The sequence below is a fragment of the Mirounga angustirostris genome, unplaced genomic scaffold (genome assembly GCF_029215605.1).
Source record: "Mirounga angustirostris isolate CCGP_5_RB_7025 unplaced genomic scaffold, mMirAng1.0.hap1 SCAF_1, whole genome shotgun sequence".
NCBI classification, from domain to species: Eukaryota; Metazoa; Chordata; class Mammalia; order Carnivora; family Phocidae; genus Mirounga; species Mirounga angustirostris.
The window spans coordinates 48,031,899-48,058,267 of record NW_026991709.1 but is presented as its reverse complement, the minus strand read 5'-3'; the positions used below and the strand labels follow the sequence as shown (position 1 = coordinate 48,058,267).

General features: G+C 36.1%; 1 protein-coding gene across 2 annotated transcripts in view; it reads left to right on the top strand.

Annotated features, from left to right (window-relative positions):
* IMPG2 (interphotoreceptor matrix proteoglycan 2) overlaps nucleotides 1-26,369 on the top strand; it is a 163,955-nt gene that overhangs the window by 16,484 nt on the left and 121,102 nt on the right. For both annotated transcript variants that reach the window (XM_045902795.3, XM_045902794.3), the window contains 6 exons: nucleotides 2,921-2,952; nucleotides 10,603-10,652; nucleotides 11,553-11,635; nucleotides 18,015-18,176; nucleotides 22,199-22,257; nucleotides 24,680-24,700. In XM_045902795.3, the coding sequence (XP_045758751.1) occupies nucleotides 2,921-2,952; nucleotides 10,603-10,652; nucleotides 11,553-11,635; nucleotides 18,015-18,176; nucleotides 22,199-22,257; nucleotides 24,680-24,700 (407 nt within the window). The remainder of the gene's footprint in view (nucleotides 1-2,920; nucleotides 2,953-10,602; nucleotides 10,653-11,552; nucleotides 11,636-18,014; nucleotides 18,177-22,198; nucleotides 22,258-24,679; nucleotides 24,701-26,369) is intronic.

Here is a 26,369-nt window from a genome sequence, read left to right as displayed (position 1 = left end):
TAACCCACCCCACCCCCCCCCTCCCCTTTAGAACCCTCAGTTTGTTTCTCAGAGTCCATAGTCTCTCATGGTTCGTCTTCCCCTCTGATTTCCCCCCCCTTCATTTTTCCCTTCCTACTATCTTCTTTTTATTTATTTTTTTTAACATATAATGTATTATTTGTTTCAGAGGTACAGGTCTGTGATTCAACAGTCTTACACAATTCACAGCACTCACTATGGCACATACCCTCCCCAATGTCTATCACCCAGCCACCCCATCCCTCCCACTCCCCACCACTCCAGCAACCCTCAGTTTGTTTCCTGAGATTAGGAATTCCTCATATCAGTGAGATCATATGATACATGTCTTTCTCTGACTGACTTATTTCAGTTTTTGTGTGTTTTAAAATGTACTCAACTTTTAATCATAGTAACTCACATTTTAAGCCAAGGTGTTACATTTTTTTCTTCTTTTTGTCACATTTAAAATTTTTAAAATTTATTTAATGTTTTTTAAGATTTTATTTATTTGACAGAGACAGTGAGCAAGGGAACACAAGCAGGGGGAGTGGGAGAGGGAGAAGCAGGCTTCCCGCTGAACAGGGAGCCCAATGCGGGGCTCAATCCCAGGACCATGGGATTATGACCTGAGCTGAAGGCAGACGCTTAATGACTGAGCCACCCAGATGCCCCAATTCTGTCACATTTTTTTTAAAGATTTTTATTTATTTATTTATTTGAGAGAGAGTCTTCTGTCACATTTTTAACTGTTCAATATTAATAATTATGAGAATAGCTACCAGTTATTTAGTATATTCCATGTACCAGGCCACATAGTAAGCCCATTAAAACATTATATTTAATAAACAACAAACCTACAAGGAGGTACTAATATCCCCAATTTATAGATAAGGACCTTAAGCATCAGAGTTATTCCTTATTCTAGATTACAAAACCAGATGGGCTGGAGCTTAAATTCAAACCCACTTCTCTTTTTTAAAAAGTTTATGTTTTTTCCCGTTTACCATTAGGCCTCCCTTCTCAGTCATTGCCACCTTTGCAAACTGCTAAATTTGCTAATATGGAATATTGCTAAATTTGCTAATATGGAATAGCTATTCAGTGAAAAAAAATACACATACACATATCTACACACACACATTTACATTTATATCAGTGTTGTCCATCTCAATTGTGTCCATAATAAAGGATTAGCTGACAGAGCAACAAATACACATGATATAGAGTTAGTATTACCATACAACAGCTTCTTTTTTTTTTACTATGTTAAGTCACCATACAGTACATCATTAGTTTTTTTTGTTTTTTTTTTACATCATTAGTTTTTGATGTAGCGTTCCCTGATATACAACAGTTTCTTATGATGTTACATTGGAAGGTATTTTTCACAAGCAGAAATTTTAGGAAGGTAAGATTAGAAGGCATTGGAAGTATACTTTCAGTGACATATTAGTACAACATGCAGACAAAGGGGGTGATATGTCACCTGGATTGAGTCTTAAATAACAAGTATAACAAGTTAGCTGAATGAGGAGTTTGGGAGGAACAGTCCAGGCAGAGGGGACAGCATAAGCCAGATGTTTGTAGGGAATGACTTGGGCCAACATACCAGAAGGGTAGATTAGAAGTGACAGGAGATCAGACTGTAAGAGTAGATAACTCTGTGGATGATAGGAAATCATTGAGGGGTTGTAAGTAGGTGAGTCACGGACTGATTGGACAGTTTTGAATTTTAAAAAGGTCATTATGGTCTCTATACACTATGGGGTGGATTAGAGGGATCAGGGAGACTAGTTACTACTCCATGCCTGAGGAATTGAGGGTCCTAACTAGACATGAGATACAGAAAGGAAGCATGAGGGATACAAATAGGGAAAAAGATTAGCAGGACTCTGTGATAGGTTGAATGGGAGTGTGAGAGGTTGAGGAAATGGCCTGGGAAACCTCCCTGTTTCTAGTTTGGATGACTAAGAACAAGAACTCAGGCAGAGAAGCAGTTTTGTATATGTAGGCGGGAGATTGAGTTCACTTTTGAATGTGTTTTGAGCCACCTGTGAAATGTGAATTGCCTGGAATTTAGGTATGAATCCAAGGAGAGTGGTCTGAGTTATAAATATAGCTTGTAGGAGTCACCAGGCTTGAGGTAGTAATTGAAAGCATTTAGAGTGGCTGAGATTATTCTAGGAGAGTTTGTAAGAGCAGTGAGTTATTTATAATTATCGTGAGAGTTATTTAGAATAATAGTTTCTCCGTTTTACAGATGAGAAAGTGAAGGATTTTGGGTTTTGCCTCCATTACCAAGCAAGAGAAAATAGGACTTGAAACTAGGTCTTCTAAGTTAGTGTTCTTTTTATTATATTGGTCTCAAAATAAAACCACTAATTTAGAGGAAACTTAGGAACAATTTGTTTTGGAATGCCCCAGAGGAATAATCCAATTATTGGTACAGTGTATCTTTTTTGCCTGAATTCTGGAGAAATGGATTTAGCATTTATTTTATCCACATGTTTATATTATTCTAGTATAAGAGTTTCTATAAATATGTTAGATCACAAAAAACTTTGATTCTCAGTCCATGGAAGGTTAAAGTAGAACTCTACCAATCTCCAATTTGTAGATCTTTTTGAAATGATTAACAAGTAAAGTCTGTTAATCTGTGCCCATTAAAAAAAAGCTCAAGAACTTTTGGAAACATAAACAGAGACTGAGTGCCAGGACATTCCCACGGTCCCCAAACAAACTTGGCATTGTTAGTACCTTGCTTTAACTATTTGTCTAACCATAGAAAATAATAGCATAGATTTATAAAAGAACAATATAATGTTAGGGCATTAGTGTTTTCTATGCAATAAATTTCATTTACTGCTTAATAACTGTCATTAACTCACAGAGTCATTTTTATCTTTGTTTTCCTTAGAAACTGACATATACAAAGGAAACTGTAAGCAGGTGAGTGTCTTTTTTCCCTCTAATTTTATTTTGGCAACAGAGACGTGTAATACCTATTCCAAGACTCACACCAAATTTAATGACCCCTTTCTATTTTCTTGCTTTTCCGGCAATGACCAGGGCTGTGGGTTGGTCCCAAATGCTTTTCCTCCTGTTGAGGCCACTTCCCTTTCAAGACTACCATCACAGCCACTGTGCTTGTTTACTTTCTAACCTTGCCAGGAGGCAGAATTGTTCCTTTCTCTTGGGTGAGAAAATAGATTTCTGGAAATGGAATATGGAATGATCTACTTTTGTTGAGGTTTATGGGCTAAGAGTAAAAATGTTATGAAATGGTACATCGTAGTGGCAGTTTATTAAATGATGGTTGGTGGTATGGATCACTTTACTGAGAAATGATGATTATGAGCTTGAAATATAGGAATGACACAACCTTGATGAATCCTCTAATATTAGGATTCTTGGCTCTACTGGCCTTTAGTCTTAGGATTAAGGTCATTTCTGGCTCCTGAGCAATAGCAGTACAAAGCTGCTCATGGAAGGTGAGGGATTTTGAGTGTGTAAGGATTAAAGATTTCAATTCTGTCCATACTCAGAGTATCTAGATTATGCCAGTATGTGGGTAATTATATAGAAAAACACCATTAGGGCATAAAATCCAGGTCAGAGTCCAGAATTTTGCTTCAAATTAGAAAAAAAGACAGGCTGAAAAACCAGTTAAGTGAGTCAGTGTCTAGAGATCCAAACTGGGCAGCAAAGTCCAGGCAAAAGCAGAGTTGGAGTACACATGTGAGTGCTAGTGGGGTATGTGTAGGTTTCAAATCAAACATGAGTAAACAGGAGGGAAGGGGACTTTGTGTGATCTCACTTATTCATACAGCTAATGTTACCACTGAGTCTCTGCTTGGGACTGGGATTGAGCACCCATTTAGATGTTGGGCCACATGGTTTCTTGGATGTGTGCTCTTCACCACCTAGAACAGAGCTTGGAAGTTCCTTGTGATTGCTATTCAACACACAGGCAGTGAACTAAATACTCTGCTAAGTCCCACCAGTCGTAGTAATCTTCATGGTTGTACCTAATGAAAATGATAGCACCTTTTCCACATCTTATATGGTTAAGAAGCTTGTAAATACCGTAGTACTCATGGCATTTAACCTGGAAGAAGCTCTGAAGTTTACTTGGGAAGTGGACGTAAGCAAGTGTATAGCTTGTGGGTTATTATAAAGTGGTGGAAGGAGGGTTATCTGAAATAGGATGGACAGTTGTAACACCATATGAGGCTGGTTGTGGCTCATCACACAGTAGGTAGCTGGGAGATGTTTAAGGTGTAGTGTGTGTATGTTTTAAGTCTTTCTGTGGGACTCACTTCAACTGGGTGCAGTTTTCCACAGCTACTTAGCATTTCTTAGAATGAGATTATGTATAAGTAAAGAAGAAATTTTGCACTGTGGTCAGTTGTCTCCTACTGTATTAATCACATTGGAACAAATTCACAAATAAGCATCATAGCAGGACTGACTGGATTATATATTTTTATTGCTAAGGCACTGTCTGTAGTAGGTATAATAAGGGACTCAAAATATTATTTACCATTCTTAGAAAATAATGTATGTATAAAAATAAAAACACATATGAAAATATAAGTGAATTTTGAGAATTTTAAAGTTTAAAGCTTCTTTCCCATGTAACTAGAGCAGACCAGGTTGGGGTGGGGTGAGAACTGCCAACTGTGGTAGTTGCTGAAAGTGGTGACCTGGGGTTAGGTAACCTGGGAGCGAAACCCTGGGAGGGGCCTAAGAATTCTCTAAGCCATCTTTCTCCCACTTGAGTACTATAGTGATCCACTGAAACCCTTAATTTGCCCACCATTTTTCTATATTCAAATTTATTTTTATGATTTTTTTTTGAGGTTAGTCTTGTATTCTCTGTGTTGAGATTCTTGTGTTAGGTTTTATTGCTGCTGTAGCGAATTACCACAAACTTTGGTAGTTTAAAACAACACAAATTTGTCCTACAGTTATGTCATTCAGAAATCTGACATGGGTCTTAAGGTGTTGCCAGGTTTACATTCCTTTCTGGAAGATCTAAGGGAGAAACTGTTTTCTTACCTTTTCCAGCTTCTAGAAACTACCCAGATTGCTTGGCTCATGACCCCCTTCCATCTTCAAAGCTAGTCATGGCCGGTCAAGTCTTTCTCACATTTTATCACTCTGACACTCTTCTGCCTCCTTCTTCCACATTTAAGGATCCTAATGATTATGCTGGATCCACCTGGATGAACCTGGTTATACTCCCTATTTTAAGGCCAGCTGATAAGCAACCTTAATTCCCCTTTGTATGTAACTTAACATATTCACAGATTCAGGGGAGTAGGATGTGGATGACTTTGAGGGGCCACTATTCTACTTATCAAACTTCTTTTCTGTGACTTAAATTGCTGCTTCTATGTGAACTCAAACCTAACGTGCTGACATACAACTTGCACCAAATACTCTGTTCTGTATCACTTTAAGCTTCCCCTACAATCATTTGCTTTGTGTCTTTAAAAAATTTTTTTTCTGCCTTATTTAGGATCTCACATCCCATCTTAACTCTTACACATCTTCCTACCGTTGTTTCTTTGTCTCTCCTGAGTCTTCAGCTTCTCCCATTACTAACTCCTTATTAGCATTTGAACATACTCAAGTCTCTCCCATGTTACCAAAAGGCCTTCCTCCAGCCCTTTATACCCATTATAGCTGGGTATCTTGAAAGCATCTCCACTTAGCTCCACTCAATGCTTAACCACCTGCCTTCTGGACTTACTGTGAAGTCTCAATAACCAGTACAAAACCCCACCTGAAATATGTGCTCACCAAATAGTTGTTAAATGAATAACTGAGTTTCTGCTCAATTACTCAAGTTTATTATCAGGTCTCTGGTAATATTCTTGGTGTAAGGACTGTTCTTTGGCATTTTTTTTTTTTTGTACCTCAGTTAACTAATATTTGTCATTGAGGATGCCTATCATAGATCAGAAAGCAAAATATACATTTTTTTTAGCAAATATTTTATTCTGTTTGGGACACGTGTCCCTCTTCCATTACCCTCTGTTTTATATTTGTTAAGCATCTCCTAGTTTTATAATGCTTCTGCATATATAATATCTTATTTAGCTTTCATTATACCTTTGGGAAATAGATAGTATAAGGAGGTATTCCTGTTTTGGAGATTAAGTTCTTGTGGCTCAGAGCAACTGAGATATTTCTCTAAGGCATAACAAAGTTAATGATACTTCTGGGACTAGCACCCAGGATTCCTGGTCCTGTGCCTTGAGTTCTTTTGTTGTCCTGTGCTGATCATAGTTAACAGATTCAAGAGCAAAGCAAAGTATAGAAAATTGTCAAGGGGAGTAGTAATCTAGATAGGAAATTATGCTTGGCTTGTTTTTAAATTTATACTCCATGTGTCTCTGATATCTTTTGGTACAATCTCACCTGAATTCTGATAGGATGAGGCAGTAGAGGTGAGTAATAAATTATGTGCTGGATGAGCTGAGGAAATGAGAAAGTAGGAGGTTGTTCACTGCTGGTATTAAGCTAAAGGTCTTAGCTGAACGATTTCACATTTGTGGTTTGGCCTAGAAATGAAAGTAGTATTTCTGTCTCCAAACTCAATACAACTCTGTGTTCTATTCTGTTGTGACATTTTAGGGGATCCCTGCAGGAGGCATACCTAATGAGAACATGTTGAAAGGATTCTTGTTGTTAAGTGGTTTTTTTCCCTCTTTTTTGAAAGGAGAGTGAGAAAATGAGGGATTAAGTGTTGGACTGTTGGACAAGAGATTTGAATTACTGAGCATTGCCTACTTACCATCTTTAAAATGTTATTTTGAATTCAGTAAGTGAAATCTAGTTCTACTGAAGTAAACAAACTTCTCTGTTGTGAATACTTCCCTAGAGAATTAGCTTAGATTTACTTTATTTACTTATTTTTTAGTTCCAATACTTCTCTTTTTAAATTTAAAAAAAATTTTATTTTTAATTGAAGTATAGTTGACATACAATATTATGTTAGTTTCAGGTGAGCAACATAGTTATTCAACAACTATATACATTACAAAATGCTTACCATTATAAGTGTAATTACCATCTCTTACCATACAAAGTTATTGTTATATTATTGACTATATTTCCTATTAATCATCTTTATCCCTGTGACTCATTTATCAAATGTGATCTTGATGTGGGGGATAATTTGACTGAAACCAGGTGAGGTCTGGTTACTTTGCCATGTTGTTCCAACTTCCTGTTCTAGTTACTTGTGTTGTGCTTTGGTCCCCTCTGTCTTACTTTGACCTCTTTGTTCTTCATGCCTGGTTTCTCTCCATAGCTCTCCAACTTTGATTGGGTTTCCCTTCCTTTTTATGGGACCTTATACACCTTGACTTTTAGGTTGTTAAGTTTATGTAGGCCGTTATTACAACCAAGTGAAACCATCTTGGTTGCCCTTCTAGTCAATATGGCTCGCAGAAAGGCCATGTTGTGAGGAATTAAGATGAGTGAGAGAGAGGTTTCTGGAATCAGGTGGGCCTGTTTTACATCATAGTTCCTCCATTGTCTAGCTGTGTGACTCTGAGCAAATTCTTAACCTCCTCTAGTATTAGTCTCCTCATATGTATAAATGGGGATAATAGTATCTTCCTTTTAAGATTGTTGCCAGAATTAAATGAGTTAAGCAAGATGAAACACTTAACACAGTACTTGACACATGATAAACTTAGTGGTACTCATTCTTGCTGTTGTTATTATTGAAAGGGGAATTAGATATGGTTAGGAATTTTAGGTATGACCTTGGGCCATATAAGTCATTGTGTCACCCAGGAAAAATTGCTTTATTCATTTGGACTTCGTTTTTTCCTCTATAAAATGAAGGTATTGGCAAGGTGTTCTGCCTGTGGACAACTGATAGACCCTATTCAAGCCTGATTATGTTAATATCTGTCCCCAAACCATTTGAATCTTATTTGTTTTAGCTCTACTCCCTGCAACCCGAGAAGCCTCTTGATGCTTTCTCGTCACCTAGGCCCTTTCTCCACTCATCATTCATCATAATGACTTATCCAGATGTTGTATTCTTTAGGTTCTTCTAGATGACAGCTCACTGAGAAGCAATTTCCTGCAAATGCTTCTAAATAACCAAAAGTGATGGGTTTGGTATAATGGTTTAAAATGTTCTTTTTTCTAGATGGTATTTTTAAAAAGCTGAAAAATCTTTATGAGATTTTTAAAAACTCGGTTTCTCAAATTTTCTTTCTTCTTTTTTTTTTTTTAAAGATGTTTTAATTTTTTAAGTAATCTCTACACCCACTGTGTGGCTTGAACTTACAGCCCTGAGATCAAGAGTTGCATGCTCCCCCAACTGAGCCAGCCGGGTGCCCCAGTTTCTCAAATTTTCTACCAAAGCCTGGGAGTTTAGGAAACATGGTCCTAGTTGACTCCCCCACTGGAGTTCCAGTCATGAAATATCTTTGAATTATCATATTTAATATCTTAATTTTAATTTTAACTTTATATTCAATTTCACAATGTAGCCATATTTGTTTTAATATTAAAATATTTTGAATTACACATCAATTCTTACTTAGTTCCCCACCTGCCTATGCTTCAAGTAATATTGATGCTTCAAGATGTCTGCCATGTTTATCTGTTGGCTTTGAGTAACCCCCTGTCCCACCACCATGACCTAATTTAGAGCAATAGGGCAATCTAAAGGAGTTGTCTGAAGATGGGACTCACTGGCACATTGGCAAGTCTGTGAGGGAGACATTTTTGACTATAATTGAATCACCTTAGGAAGCTCACTTGTATAAAGTTGAACACAGTTTTCAACCCTTAACAGTAACGTAATCACCATCCAGGAGGTGTAATCACCTTTGAACTCCTTTGTAAAAGGCTAACATAACATCCCTTTTCCCTTAGGACATATCCATATACAAACTTTAAAGTTCTAAAACTTCCTAAGGGGTGCCTGCCTGGCTTAGTCAGAAGAGCATGTGACTCTTGATCTTGGGGTCATGAGTTTGAGCCCCACATTGAGTGCAGAGATTACTTAAATAAATAAAACTTTAAAACAAATAAATGAGACTTTCTAAAAGTATAGTAGTACTTTAAATTTTATATTTTTGGGGTATGTGGAAATTTGGACTTGCAGAAACCCACTTTCTTTCCTTTAGAGGAGGGACTTCTCAGACTATCTTTTTTTAATAAAGATTTTATATTTATTTATTTATTTGAGGGGGAGGGGCCGAGGGGGAGGGAGAAGCAGACTCCCCACTGAGCAGGGAGCCTGACTTGGGACTCCATCCCAGGATTTGATCCCAGTACTCTGGGATCATGACCTGAGCCAAAGGCAGACACTTAACCGACTGAACCACCCAGGTGCCACTCAGATTACCTTTTGATCTTCTCTTGTCGTTGCAAAGTGGCATGGTTAAAGGATAGCTGGGTGACTTGCAGCCTGTTAGCAGTGTGGCCTACAGCAAGTCATTTCTCTAAGCTTGACTTTCTTTATATAAAAAAATTTTATGATTTCTATGATCTGTCCAATGAGATGAGATCTGTGCTTATATTTTTTTCCTTAGCAGCAGGTACTCTCCTACCTTACTATGTGTTACATTTGTAATCATTTATTTGCCATCTATTTTCTTTTTTTTTTTTAAGATTTTATTTATTTATTTGAGAGAGAGAATGAGATAGAGAGAGCATGAGAGGGAGGAGGGTCAGAGGGAGAAGCAGACTCCCCGCCGAGCAGGGAGCCCGATGCGGAACTCGATCCCGGGACTCCAGGATCATGACCTGAGCCGAAGGCAGTGGCCCAACCAACTGAGCCACCCAGGCGCCCCTTGCCATCTATTTTCTGTAAGACTGTAACTTTAATAGATCATGTGTGTTTATCCACAGCTATATGCCAGATGTCTTGTTCACTCCCTGGCTAATAATATTTGTTTATTCTTTTATTCTAAAAATAACTATTTAGTGCCTACTAAATGGCAGGTACTATTTTAGGCTGGAGATAGAGTAAGAATATGGCAGGCAAGGTTCTTAATCTCATAGAATTTATATTGTTATGGCAGTCCTGTTTAATAGAACTTTCTGTGATGATGGAAATGTTCTTTACTGTGCTGTCCAATATGGTAGCCATTAGGCACATGTGACTTTGGAGCTTTTGAAATGTGGCTAGTGTGAATGAGGATCAGAATTTTAAACTTTATTTAATTTTAGTTAATTTAAATTAGCACATATATCCAGTGACTACCATGACAATGCCATTCTAGAGGATCAAGAGATTGGAGACAGAGATAAAGAAGGAGATAAATAAATCAACAAATAATTTCACATACTAATAAAACTGAGAAGAAATCAACACAGGCTGATGGAATAGTAAGTAGAGGAGTACTTTAGTGTGATTCTACTTGAGCAAAAACTAACAAATGTAAAATGAATTATGAAGACTATTATTTTTTAAACTTTGTTAAATCAGTACTTCCTTGGGTTTGGGAGCCCTGTTTGAAGACCTAGTGAATTCCTTTTTGGAAAACAAACCTCAAAATATATGCACATATTTCTATCATCTTTATTAACTTTAAACATCTTTTTTAACCTTAGCCCTGAATTGTCATCTCCGTTTCCTGTTGGTGATACCTCAACATCAGGAGGTATGCTCTTGTGCACTTACTCACTTTTCTTTTTAAATTATTTATGCCTTAAGATGATCTTGTGAGCAAGCACACATTTCAGCTCACATTTAAAAAGTATCAGGTTTCTCTTTCCTTATGTGTTGTTCAAGAGTCTCAAGAAGAAGTGATTGTGTTTTCATTAATTGTATGGCATTATGTTGTGGTTACTTAATGATCTTTAATTATTAAGTCTAATAAAAATCAGAAAGCTACTTAAAAAAAAGTACAACCTAAAGAATTACTTTAAGGCAAACACTCTGTAACCACTACTTATGTCAACAGGTAGAACCTTTCTAGTTCCACCATTTGTCATTTGCCTTGCAAGAGTTTCTCAGAGTAAGGATTTTCTGATTGCCTTGTGGTATACTTTAAGGTGTTCCTTTGATCTCTGTGTCTCCTATGAATTGGTGTTGCTTTATTTATTTTTAATTTTTTTAAAAAAGCTTTTGTTTATTGGAAATTTCAAACATATACAAAAAATAAGAATTGCACAATGAGGCCCAGCTTCAACAATGATCAGTTCATAGCCAGTCTCCAACCTTCACCCACTTTTCCTATCTGGTGGTATTACTTTTTTCAGTATCTGTCCTCTTTACTAGATAGCTCCTTAAGGATAAAAATTTTGTCTATATCCTTAGCATCTTGCTTGCATAGTGGCTGGCATAAGTAGATGCTCATTAAATGCTGTTGAATGAATGAATGAATGAGTTATAATTATTTTCTGTTCTAGGAAGATCTATGCAAATGTGTCTTAAGGTTAAAATATACTGAATTTCCAGGATGGAAAAACAAATGACTTACAGGAATTGTTTTGAAGTCAGTTTGTTATTTCCTGATATGATTCTGAATTCACATACATGATTTTGTTTTTCTACTTAGGTGCTATTCTCAGTGTTCCATATCCAGGGGTGACCTCCTATGAAGGTACCTCAGAGAACATCAAGGAGAGGCCTGAGGAGAGTGTAAGTGATGCTGTGTTTTGTTATTTAGTTTCTAACATGAAGAATAGGGGTTAAGAGAGACTTATATTCCATTGCCAAACTACACAAGACTTCATGTGGTTTCCTTTATGGAGGTATTGTGGATTTTAAAACCAGTGTATTAAAAAGAATCTAAGATTCCTTGGAGAGCTGAGTCAATCTGCTTTTGCAAGAGAGAGCTTCATGTTGTAAATGAAATGACTTGGAGCCTGGGTAATTGTCATCATGGTAAACTCATGGTCTCTTGTGGGCTATGTGAAATAATTTACTGTGGGGGTTTTGCCTATGTAATTCTATCTCATAATAGATCAGGACTTAGTCTTCTCTTCTCCAGAGGGAAAGGATGTAGATTTTATGTAGTTAAAAAATCAAGAAATACTGTGGTTTTTAAATGCATCATTATTAACAGTAACCTGTCCACCAAACAATATTAAGTTTACTTTCAATAACATTCAGGTTAAAAAAAAAAAGTATATAGACTGCCCAGGAAGATAGAAATATTTTGTTAGAAATTTTGTTAAATATGAATTTTTAAAATTTGAGGGTTCATAAATCCTAGATTACTTAATATAGTGTAAATTCTGACTGAACATATTCACTAGAAAGGTGTAATTTAGTTACCTTGTACCTTTTCTTCCCAGCTTGGACATTTTAATTTATATGAAATCAGGTTAAGTCACCCTACTCTGCCCTACCACTTTCCCTGTCACTGAACAAGGCTGGTAGTAATGTGGGATCCGTGAGTGGAAGCTGGAATCAATACATTCACCCTCCGTACAACTTTGTCCAGAGTAGGTGGTGCTGGGAAATATTGTCATTAAATAAATATTTGTGAATGAATGAATAAAAAGTGATACTGTGGTTCTGAACTTGAAGCAGAATAGTTGTGGGTTTAGGTCTAGAAACATTCATAGAATGAGATAGAATTCTCTATAGTTAAGAAATGAAGGATTTATGTATAATCAATTGGAATATTAATATCCCCCCAAAAAAGACTATTTGAAGCCAATTTATAGAGTAAGAAAACAAAGCAGTATAGACATACCTAATAAGAATTAGATTGCTTGTACTTCTAGTTCAAAATGAAGCCTGAAGTTTCACTTTTACAGTTCAATTTTTTTCCTAATGCATTTTCCATCTACTGTTATAGAAATTATATACTTTATTTCTGTTTTGTCAGTAGTTTTCCTATAAGTTACATAATATATATTATTGTTTAGCATTTATAATATTTATATTATATGTATAAAATATATAAACCCTATAAATTACCTCCTAAGTTATAATGTATAATCTAGCAAAATTTAAGTTTTTCAGAATCTTGATCCTTGTCTTAAGCAATGCAGGAATATTAGAACATTGTAATTCAAATAATCACCCTACTGATTTATATTCTATTTTTTGATATTTTTGTTCTTTCTTTCTCTCTTTTAGTTCTCTCTTTTCAATCCCACAAATTAGACTGTATTATATTTGTTCTTTTTTAAGAAATTAAAAAAAATATTTTATTTATTTGAGAGAGAGAGAGAAGGGGGAGAGGAACAGAGGGAGAGGGACAAGCAGACTCTTCACTAAGCCCAGAGCCCCACATGGGGACAGATCCCAAGACCCTGACGTCATGACCTGAACCGAAATCAAGAGTCGGATGCTCAACCAACTGAGCCACCCGGCACCCCTATATTTGTTCTTTTTTTTTAGACTGTATTTTTTTTTTTAAGATTTATTTATTTATTTTGAGAGAGTGAGAATGAGAGAGAGAGAGAGAGAGTACATGAGTGGGGGAGGGTCAGAGGGAGAAGCAGACTCCCCGCCGAGCAGGGAGCCTGACGCGGGACTCGATCTCGGGACTCCGGAATCATGACCTGAGCCGAAGGCAGACACTTAACCATCTGAGCCACCCAGGCGCCCTTTTTTTTAGACTGTATTATATTTGTTTTTGATAAAGTTTGTTTTACATCTACCTGGAAGTTTATTATTTTATTTTCTTAAAATTCTTTATTGCATTTTAGATCTCTCTTCTAGGATAATTTTCTTTTTGAAATATATGCTCCTGATATTACTAAGAGTCTCTCATTTGTTCGAGTTTTTGATCATCTGAAAATTTCTTTATTATCTCCTTATTATAGAAAAAATTTAAATCTGTACTAAATTCTAGACTGAGGGTTTTTTTTTTTTTCTGGTCAAGGTTTTATTTCACTATATTCTAACTTTTGTTGTTAATACTGAGAACTGTCAGTTCAGTTGTTTTTCACTTGTGTATCAGTTCAGTTGTATTCCTCTGGCTGTTTTCTTTGTCTACTTTTAAGATATATCTCTATCTCCTCTCTATATATCTCTATCTATCCATACACATCTAATCATAAGACATAACAGCTGAAAATTTCTCAGAATTCATGATATCCATAAGGCTTTACATTAAGGAAGTACAACAAATCCAAAGCAAAATAAATAAATATACTCCTATACCCATTTTTTGTGAAATACTATATAGTATACTACTATATACACACACACATATATATATACACTTTTATATACATAAGTATACTATAGTATATATACTGTAAGTATATATATATATATATATACTATAAATACATATAGTAGTATACTATATGGTATTTGGCATTCTGCAGTTTAACAAATATGGATATAGGAGAAATTCTCAGCTATTACCTTGTGTGACTGAACCTCTGACCTCCTCCTTTTATCCTTCATGTTTGTTAACCACTCTTTAATAAGTTCCATTTCTTTGTCTCTCTGGGTTAGAATTAGGTATGTGTTCCAGTTTACTAATTCTTCCTTCAGCTTAGTTTAATTGGTTGTTCAAATTGTCTGTTGAGTTTTTAGAATCCTTGCTTTATGTGGCAGCTTTTTTTTTTTTTTTAATTGAAGTATAGTTGACACACAATGTCACATTAGCTTCAGGTGTATGGCATAGTGATTTGACAAGAATGTCCTTATACTATCCTCAGTACAAGTGCAGCTATCATCTTTACTAGTGTATGGGAGTCTTTGATCTGACCTTTCAACATGTACACACCTTTTACTTTTTATCCTATCCCTTTGTGGTATTTAAAACTCAAGCCTAGGTTACAAAGTATCAGAGGATATAACCATGTACTCACACAACACTGATTCACCTCTCTGGATTTTTCTAACCTGTTTTTCCTGACCCCTTGGCATTTTCTTTACTTTCTTGCAAACCAGCTATGCATTAAAACTTTTAAAAATATTTATTCATCACTTAAGGCATTCTCTAGCAGCAAGATTACTAAGGATATTTCTTTTATAATAGTACTGGAAATGGAAGTCTCTGTCCAAATTTAGCAAGATAAGATTTAATATCAAAAATGCAAAGTTTTATATAAAATTCCTTAAGACTAAGAGTTTTTGTTGATGTTAGTCTCTGTATGAATCAGTAGTATGATGCAGTTACTGGGGTGAAACTAGTAAAAGCTAGTGTAGTTTTAGGTTGTATTTGTAGAAATACAGAATCTATTATAAGAGAGGTGGTGGTATCCTATCATATTTTAATTGATCAGATCTGATTTGTGTATACCATACTCTAAGGAAGGTATTAAGAGCCTGAGAAATGTCTGGAGGAGAAAATCTAGGGAAGTCAGGGGTGTCATGATAGCTGTTTGTACTCATTTGAAGGGCTCTCTGGTGACTACAGTTTTTATATATGTCCTAGATTACAGAACTGAGATCAGTGGTAGAGCTTACAGGGAAATATATTTGGGCTTAATATTAAGAGCTTTGGGTAGAAGTGGATGAAACGGGTAAAGGGAGTCAAAAGGTATAAATTTCTAGTTAAGAAATGAGTAAGTCATGGGAATGTAATGTACATGATGGTGACTATAGTTAATAGTACTGTGTTGCATATTTGAAAGTATTTAGGAGAGTGGATCTTGAAAGTTCTCATCACAAGAAAAAGAAATTTGTAACTGTGTATGGTGATGGATGTTAACTGGACTTACTGTGATGATCATCTTGCAATACATACAAATATGGAATCATTACGTTGTACACCTGAAACTAATATGTGTTTTATGTCCATTATACCTTAATAAAAAATGCCAAAAAAATATGAGCGCCTGATATGTGCCAGTTACTGTTTCAGGAGGCATACTGAGAAGTAAACATACAGTGTAATTACCTTGTGGTATGTGCTATGATAGGGTAAATGCAGAATGAAATAGGAGAGCATTAGGAGCATTGGGTCAGTTTTGAGGGGCAGTTCTGAGAAATTTTCTGGTGGGGGTGAGGTCTGAATTGAGGATGAATATAAGTTACCAGAAGAAGAGACAGGGGAAAGGTCTTGGCCTGAGGTCTCAAAACAAAGGGAGTAGCACTGCTTAGGCCAGAGAGAATTAGCATATTCCTAGGTCTGCAAATAGGAATTTAGCATGGCTGGAGTGGATAGTGAAAGGTGGGGGAAAGGGAGATGGGGCTGGAAAAGCGAAGCAGGAACCAAGTTGTGGAGGGCAAAGAAGAAAGAAAAAAAATTAAAGAACTTCCCAAACATGAGAGCTTTTTTTTTTTTTTAAGATTTATTTATTTATTTATTTGAGAGAGAGAGAGAGCACAAGGAGGTGACAGAGGTAGAGGGAGAGGGAGAAACAGAATTCCCACTGAGCAGGGAGTCTGATGTGGGGCTCCATCCCAGGACCCCAGGACCATGACCTGAGCCAACGCAGATGCTTAACCGGCTGAGCCACCCAGGTGCCCCGAGAGCATTTTTTTTTTTTTTGAAATGTAATGGTCTGCCTTTGAAAATCATGACTCTTTCTCATCAGGCCATTTAAACTGAGGATGAGCAACCATTTGTCAGGGATATTGTAGAGAGAATTCAGGCATCCAAAGGGATAGTGGGATCTTTGAGGTACTTTCCTATTCTGAGATTTTGAAGGTCTCTGATTATGTGATCTATCACGGATGAAAAATGGTACACTGAAGGAAAGCCTCTGTAGTCTCTTCCTGACTCTGCCATTGGCTTGCTGGGAGCCCTTAGGCTAGCCATTCTTCCATTCCAACCCCTTCTCTTGTGTATCACAATGGAGGGACTTAGATGGATGAGCTCAAGTGTATCTTCCGTGTAGCACTTTTTACCTTAGCATTGTAGTAGTGATACTTTCTTTCCCTCATTCTACATTTACTATTGGAATTCTTCTGTAAGACACTATTGTCACTTCTCATTTATTTATTAAATCATTTATTTCCATCAATATGGACTCATGGATATTTATTTTATTCTTTGGATTATAATCCATTATTTGTTTTTCAAATTGTTGCAGCTTTGGACTGGAAGACCTGGATTTTACTGTTACAGAGTACAAAAAGTTCATTGATACAGTTTCAGATTCCATGTAGTCACTAATCTTTAAGAAACTACCCCTTGTTGAGTTTGTTATAGTATACAAAAAGAATCTCCACAATTATCTGAAAAGGCTGTTAATATAATTCTCCCTTCCCTAATACTTTTATTCATATATTTCAACTAAAGCAACATATTACTGATTGAATGCAGAAACAGATATGAGAATCCACTGTCTTCATCTGAAGCCAACCAAATTAAAGAATTTATAAAAATATAAACAATGTTACTCTTTTCATTCATTTTTTATTTTGCAAAATGTTATTCCTTTTTACAGCATAAAGAGTTTATTATTTTTAAATGAATTAAGAAATATTCTTAAAAATTTCCCCTTTAATTTTTTGTCTGGTAAATATCTATAGATACAACCCATAAAAAACAAATTTCTTTGTGTTTCTTAATGATTTTTTTTTTTTTTTTTTGCGAGAGAGAGAATGAGAGAGAGCACGAGAGGGAGGAGGGTCAGAGGGAGAAGCAGACTCCCTGCTGAGCAGGGAGCCCGATGTGGGACTTGATCCCGGGACTCCAGGATCATGACCTGAGCCGAAGGCAGTCGCTTAACCAACTGAGCCACCCAGGTGCCCAATGATTTTTAAGAGTTTAAATGGGCCCTAAGACCAAAAAGTTTGAGAACAACACTTCTAGACTATTTTTAGATGATACTATTAGCATAGTCAACTCTTTTTAAACTCACGGATGATGTGATAGAAGATGGTCAACTTTGGTGGTTATCTGTGGAAAATTTTCTGTCTTTCCCTGAAGCAGTCATTGTGTGCTCAAAGGAATGTACAAATGCATAGTAATTTTAATGTTAGCCTGTGTCTTAAAGTCCACCCAATTAGTTCCAAAGTCAGATACTGTATAAAAGGTCATCATTAGAAGTTTCTTTTGACATAGTGTCTGATATGTACCAATCAGGAGATACTTGTTGGTTGTATGAGTAAACATTGACATTTATTGTTTTTTTCTCTAAAAATCCAGATTAGCAATGAAATTGAGAATGTGATAGAAGAATCCACAAAACCAGCAACTGAGCAGATTGCAGAATTCAGTATCCACCTTTTGGGAGAACAATATAGGGAAGAACTACAGGATTCCTCCAACTTCCACCACCAGCACCTTGTAGAAGAGTTTATTTCAGAGGTGGGTGATTTTTTGGTTTGTTTTTCATCTTTTCTTTTCTTTTCTTTTCTTTTCTTTCCCTTTCCCTTCCTCTTCCTTTTTCTTTCTTTCTTTCTTTCTTTCTTTCTTTCTTTCTTTCTTTCTTTCTTTCTTTCTTTCTTTCTTTCTTTCTTTCTTTCTTTCTCTCCCTTCCTTCCTTCCTTCCTTCCTTCCTTCCTTCCTTCCTTCCTTCCTTCCTTCCTTCCTTCCCTCCTTCCTTCCTTTCCTTTCTTCCTTCCTTCCTTCCTTCTTTCTCTCTCTCTTTCTCTCTTTCTTTCTTTTTTAACTAACAAGACATTTTCCTTGGGTTGTAAATTTCCCATATTCACAAAACTGGTTAAAGGTAGGTTAAGGAATCAAGCTCTTCTTCTCTTTGGTTCAGAGGGCTGTGACTTAGCCACTTTTTCAGAAAACTCTGTAAAAAGATCACAGAAAGATAGATGAGTTTATTTAATTGAAGCAAAATCTGACACACCTTTACCATCTGCTAACAAGTAAATACTATTTCCAAACTTTTGCTGCATAGCCAAAGAAGAATGTATTCAATGGAATGGTTTTAACTTGACAGTATTTGGAGAAATGAGTATCTTTAAGAAACTACATACAGTGTATTGTTTTTCTTGGAGGAACATTAAACTTAATTTCTTTTAATTTCCTATTTAATATTCTTTTTCTAAACTGAAAAATTTGGGGTAGTTAACACATAAGTAGTACACAGTACCAAGTTCAAAAGGACAAAAGGGTGTCCAATGAAAAGTAAATTTCCCTCCTATCTCTGTTCCTTGGTTGGAGGTATTTTTTAAAAGGTGGTTTTTCTTTCTTTTTTTTTTTTTAAAGAATCATGCATTAGACTCTCCTGCAACTTTAATTTGCAGAAGAATTCTATATAGGACTTGAACTCAAGATTCTTTCAGTCAAAAATGATCCATAGATGGCCCCCTTCTTGTGTGCCTTTCCTCTTGTGTGGTAAGGCATTGAGTGCCCATCTCCCCTTTCTGTCCATTGTCAGGGCACATCATTCCTTCCTGTTTATTTCTTTTCCATCCCTCTTGATGGGGTTCTCCTTGCCCAAGTTTTTCAATTCCATTATGTTGGACTCATTTCCTTCCCTAGACACTATGTGTAGAGGAGAAAAAGAAATGTGCATCTCTCAGCAACAGCATCATTGTAGCCATCCGACGTGGGGAGTGTAAGCCAGACAATTATTTTTCCTATCTGTGTGGCCAAGTTGCAAGGCTGTATGGTATGTAGAAGAAATGTCAGCCAGGCCAGTGGCCACCTGGCATCAGATAGTGTCTTGGATCAGCTGTCTAGTTCTCTCTGCTCTTGGAGTGAGGAAACTTGGTAGGCCTGAGTGTTTAGATAAACAATTACAATGAATTACATGCCTTTTCTTCCCCCCTGCCTCATGATAAAAATGTTATAGAATTGAGTGAGGAAACTTTTGCACTAAATTGCACTAAATGATTGCATATTTAGAAAGTCTAGAAGTCTAATAAACATTCTGAAAAACATCTCCAACATTATGGGTAGATGGCTCTTGGCTTGAGGTGATTTGGGGGTGAGGAAGGGTCTGGATCTACCATGAAATGGTTTCTTCTCTGGAGGATCTCTTCAGCCCCGTCCCCTTACCTGCACTGAAATGTCTACCAACAGCCACTTCCTTGTGTGAAGCAGCAGAGTTAGAGGTTGTGTCTCTGAAAGGTTCTGTCACTGTGTTTAATGCACATTGAAGGGGGCCCCTCTAGCTCTCTCCCTTCAGGGCACAGTCGCAGGGATTGTTCCTTTGATATTATTTCCTAGGTAATAATATGGGAAGATATTTAAGGAAAAAGAAAGCCTGATTGGAGAGGATTGAGGTTCAGGAGGAATTCTTTTTTTTTATGAGAAGAGTAAGATAAGCTTGGGACAACATCAAGTATCAGAGAGAGAAAGGTAAGCATAATAGTGTTGGGAGCATCGATACCTGAAGATAGCTGCAGTATCAACACAGTGTCCTTGCACAGTGCCTTATGTTCTGCAGGCTGCTTTAAGTCTGTTAGTTCACAGCAACCAAGTGGATAAGCATCGCTATTTTACAGCTGAGGCCCAGGCGGCCAAGTAAATTGTTCACAGTCATTTCAACCTTTAGGGGTAGAAGGGAAAATCAAGTCTCCTCCTTCCCTTCAAAGTGTTCCTTCCTTTATACCATATAGAATCACCTTAATTTTAGTTCAGATGAAAAGTTAAAGTGAGCTTCACAGTTTTCCCAGTCCTGGTCTCAATTCTATAACATTTTTATCATGAGGCAGGGAAGAAAAGGCATGTAATTCATTGGGAAGAATATGGGCTTTGGTATTAGAAAGATTTAAGGTTAAATAAATTCTAATTTAGTCACTTACCAAATGCATGACCCTGGGTAAGTTAGTTGACATCTCAATTTTCCAATATATAAAATCGGGAAAATATGTAACTCTTGATATTGTTGCAAAGATTAGAAGTAATATTGTAAAGCATCAGGCACATAGAAGTCATTCAATAAATTACACCTATTATTAATCTTGATGTTAATAAAGTGGAATGATTCTTTCAATAAATTACACCTATTATTAATCTTGATGTTAATAAAGTGGAATGATTCTTTCAAACCTGTACAGTAGCTAACTAGATGTGATGAATTAGAATACTTGTACGTGGTTAGACTCAAGAGATGACAAAACTCAAAATGAGATGGGTCTAGCAATAGCAGTTACATACAGTTGTATAACATTTTGCAATTAATGGAATACTTTTAGGTACATTCATTTTAATCTTATGAAAGCCAATATGGTTGATGGGCAGGGCAGTATGAGTTCTATAAAATAAGGCTAGTATACAGTTACTTTGCCAGCAGAAACAGCTGAGATGAACTCATTTTTGGATTCCTATCCTGCAAGATTCCATCTCCACTTTTATCCTACAAGAATTATGGCATTTCTGTCTTTCCACTAAGAGAATAAAACAAGGCAAATTATCATAGGTATAGAGTTACTTGGGTTTGGATTCTTTATCCTTAAGACTTTGAGATCTTCATGAACCATGATTTTTTAAAAATCCCACTCTCTTGATTGTACTAAGACTTAGTTTTAAAAGTAGATTCCCAGAGATTTCTCCAAAGTCCACTAACAATTCTGGTGTTGGCTTATTCTGGTGTTGGCTCCATAGTGACTTATCTACTGAGACTGGTACCTTCTGAAATGTGGGTTAAATGTTCAATGTTAAAATATGTAGTTATACATCACCTGACTATTTTTAGATTTTTAGTCCAGTTAGCATTCTTTCCCTCCCTCTAGTCACTAAACTCATCTTGATTTACATGGCTGATTTTAAAGATTGTAGATGTTTCATAAATTGATCTTTAGACCAGTTAAGTTACCTGGTCACTGCTTCATACCCCCCTTCATGACACCCGGTCAAAAGGGCCTGTCTCCAGGGGGCTGAGCTTCAGCTTGTGACTAGTTTCTAATGTTGACTTTGTTCACAGTTCCCTTGTATCGTAGGAACAGGAAACATGCCATCAGACACTTCACACTTACAGAAAATGAATGCTTGACTGTTTGTCAGTGTGCATGCTGCAGCCAGATTTCTAATCCAAACAATTACACTTAAAAATGTTATTATAGTTTTATTTTTTGAAACTAATGCTTTTTTCTACATTTTATCCTACAAGGGGAAAAAACAGTGCTTTGTCAGTAAGAAGTTGCTTTTCATAATTTGGAAAAAAATTAATATTAAAATATATTAAAACCTAAAAAGACAAAATTTAAAAAGAAAAATGTGACAGCGTTGTGTTAAAACTATTTTCTAACATTGTTAACTATTATAATTGTCTTATGTAACTTTCTGACCACTGTGTATCTGTATACATGTATAAGCTTCTACTAGTTATAAACATTGCACTTTATATTCAACTCTTAAAAGCAGTATTTTCTATGTACTTTTTCACATTTCTACATAGCTATAAATTTTATCTTTATTTTTGACAGGTTGAGAATGCATTTACTGGGTTACCAGGCTATAAGGACATTCGTGTACTTGATTTTAGGTAAATAGACTCTAAAAATGTACATGTTCAGTAGCACTCTTTATTTCAGTGTAATATCTTTTTGTGTTTATTATGTGTGCTCTAAAAACAAATGATTTGAGTGCTGTAATTCAATACTACTTCTGGTAAATATGTATTCTTAATGATAGTTTTTCAGGAGAGGAGACTGAGTTAGAAAAAGGCAAAAGAATATATTCAAGGAGACATACTAGATCTGTAGTTATGCAGATAAGAACTTAGGAATTCATGTCCCCAGCTTGCTGCTGATAAGTTACACTGCTTTTACTTGGCACTGAGGGGAGCCTGAAGTCACATTAGATATGATCTTGGCTTCCCACTAAATCTTGTCAATGTTCTACCAAGGTGACTTTGACATCTTACTGTAAGGCCATTCTGGAGGGGATGCATTTGTCTTCATTTCAAACATAACAGTTCTAAGTAAATCACTGATCTCTTTTTAAAACATTTCTTCTTAAAAAGAATATTTACTGGGGGCACCTGGGTGGCTCAGTCAATTAAGCGGCTGCTTTCGGCTCAGGTCATAATCCCAGGGTCCTGGGATAGAGTCCCACATCGAGCTCCCTGCTCTGCAGGAGGCCTGCTTCTCCCTCTCCCACTCCCCCCTGCTTATGTTCCCTTTCTCGCTGTGTCTCTCTCTGTCAAAAAAAAAAAAAGAGTATTTACTGAGTGAATACTTTATATTGGGGACTTGATTTTCCTGAGCTAACTTAGTCAGAATAAATATTATTAATACTCATTTTGCAGAGAGCAAATAGGTTTAGAAGGATGAAGTATTAGCCCAAAGTCAGAGAGCTTGTAAATTAGCAGTGGAAGAGGGATTTTGAAACTGGGTGGCTGACTTTACAGCTCTTACACTTAAATCCCATGCTAGACTTAGTACTTTCTGAAGGTTTGGAGCATTTGGACGATAGTTGTGGCCCAGCTGTTTGATGCAGGGGAGCATGAGTAGGGGTATATGTAACTTCACAACATAATCAATAGGACCAGCATCTTAACTTTGGCATATTCTCTTATCACAACTTCTGGGTTTACCAGAAATAATAGCAAGCACTTACATAGCATTTACAGTGTGCCAGGCTTCATATCTATATAACTCATTTATTCCCAACAGCCATGCTATGAGATAGCTAATTTCCTCATTTTTTTTTTTTCTAATAAGGACACCTTTCTGATAAGGCACAGGGAATTTCAATAATTTACCCAAAGACACTCAGCTAATTGTCTGTGCAGGGGAGAGGGCAAGCATGGTAAATTGACCCACCACCTACTCTCACACCATAACCAGTCTCCCCAGTTCAACCTTAGCACTTCTCATAGAATGCCGCCTCCAGCTGTGACTAAAGCTCATATGAGAACCTAGGAGTGTGAGGCCTTTGAGGACCTCTCTCATTTGGCAGTACACGAAAAGCAACATGGCCTTTGGAGCCAACTTCCCTGGGTTCACATCTGCTTTTGGCACTTCTGGCTGGCTGATTTTAGATAAATTATCCAGTTTTAATGTCCTATTTGTATAAAAAAGAGAATTTACTATTAATTCTGCTTTATTAAAAATACTTTTGAAATACTTTGGGTAAATTATGTAGCTTCCTTGTTCCTCAGTTTCTTTACCTGTAAAATGGGGATTCTAATAGTCCTTAATAATCTTAATGAGGATTAAATGAATTGATTTTTGTAAAACACTCAGCACAGTTTTCTGGCACATGGGACTATCTATTAAGTGTCTGTTACATAAATAAATATTAAAGGCCATGCAATATCCTGTGGGTCCATCCTGACCTTTCCCAATCCCTTAGCATCTTTCTGTATAACATCCGATTTTCTTTTCATTTATTTTAAATTACATAACACGTTGTGTACCAAAAAAATGTTTCCCAATTTTGCTAAATGCCAGCAACTGGAGTCCTCTGCTGATATACTGAAAAAAACTTATTTATAAAGAGAAAACCTTATATGAATGGTTTAAATACAGTCTAAAGATAGTAAATATTGTCAGTTTTTTTTTTTTTTAAGATTTTATTTATTTGACAGAGAGAGACACAGTGAGAGAGGGATCACAAGCAGGGGGAGTGGGAGAGGGAGAAGCAGGCTCCTGGCTGAGCAGGGAGCCCGATGCGGGACTCGATCCCAGGACCCTGGGATCATAACCTGAGCCGAAGGCAGACGCTTAACGACTGAGCCACCCAGGTGCCCCAATATTGTCAGTTTTAAAACAGAATCTTTTCTCACCCTTTGTTTGCTTCCTTCAATCTACATGAGTTTGTCCACATCTAATACTATGCAAACATTTTGATTTAAGGAAATATTTTAGAGGAAATATATTAAGAACTTGCAACTTTAATGAATGATGTGACAATTATAACTGTCTTAAACTCTACTTAACACTTTCAATTTTTATTTTCAGGTCCCCCAAGGAAAATGGCAGGTAGAGTACTTTTTGGCACTTTTTATACAGTCCACTGATTGAAAAGGTAGTTTAGAAAATTTGGTAGCCCTAGGTCCAAGGTAGCATGGCTCAATTCTTTCATAACTTCTAATATTAGTGTCCATCTCCTTACAGATTGGGGATTGGCAAACTTTTTTACCTGAGGGTCAGTTAGTAAATATTTTAAGCTTTTCAGGCTGTACTTTCTCTGTTGCAACTACTTAACTCAGCCATCAGATGAATGTAGATATAGATAATACACTGAAAATGAATAAGCATGGCTATATTCTAATAAAACTTAATTTATGGAAACTGAAATCTGAAATTCATGTAATTTTCACATGTCACAAAATATTGTTCTTGTTTTGATTTTTTCAACTACTTAAAAATGTAAAATCTATTAACTCATAGATACTGAGCTGGATTTAGCTTTACAGACCCCTGTCATAGACTGTTGACTGTCAAGTACTTTTAAATGTTGAGTTACACTTAATTTAAAATGGGAATAAAACCCGCCATTAATGTAAACAGTTTCAAGTATACTATGTCATTCAGTAATATAATCAAGTGTCACTTTAAGTTGTAAATGAAGAGGAGAAAGCCAATCTCTATAATAGTTCATTTGCAAAAACAGCTGCTCTTTGGAATTTCTTAGAAGAAGCATAATATAAAAACATAGTCAATACCCTTTGTGGAGGTTGCTTGTCATTTTTTGCTTTTGGATTCAAATTTATTTAAAATTCATTTTCTCTTGCAAGATTGATAAGTATAAATAGAATTTATGAAGCAAATTCATGTGTTAATTGTGGACGTTTAGACATACAGTAATACTACTTTCTTGTAATATTTTATATTTGAAAAGAGCTTTCTGACTCCATTTTCATTTATATTATTTAAGCAGGTGTTTACTAAGTGCCTACTAATTGGACAAACCCTGTGCCTACAAAAATTAATAACTCTTGGTTTATTTCTTTTAGGAACACACAATCTAATGAAAAGTGCTTTTAGAGATATGTCAAATTACTGGTTCTTTTTTATTTTTTCATTTTATTTTCTTAATGTTCCTTTGAGATAGTGAAAATGAGGATTAACATTCATTCTCCTTCTGGAAGTGAGGATATTTTGCCTGAGACAGACAAACTGATTTGCTGTAAGTTATATAAGTAGGAGATATCAGATATTTTGACCAAGGTAATCAGAATTTTGGTTTCTGTACTCTAAGTAGATGTGAACAGTCCTGTGTGTATGTATTACAGGTATATGTTTTGATGATCAGTTCTCAACCAAAAGGTCTGATTGTTTAGTTGTTGCCCTCTTGGCATGATTAAAATATTAAAACAACCCAAATTCTAATGTTACCATGTTAACCTTATGACCAAAAGAATGATATCCAGTTACTGAGTGCTAAGTCCTCTATAGGGACACAGAAACCAATATGAAGCCATTAGATTTTATGATAGAATTGTTAACCTAGGTACAATTTCCAAAATTGTTCAGTATTGTCAGGTATTAGCCCATTGATGGAATTGATTCATAACTTTTTGGTATACTTGTATTCTGAACCATGGATGAATAAATGTGTGGCACAGAAATAGTCTGTTTATATAATTTATAACCATTCTCTTTCTTTGTCTCTCTCCATAAACATTTATATCCATATGAAATTTTC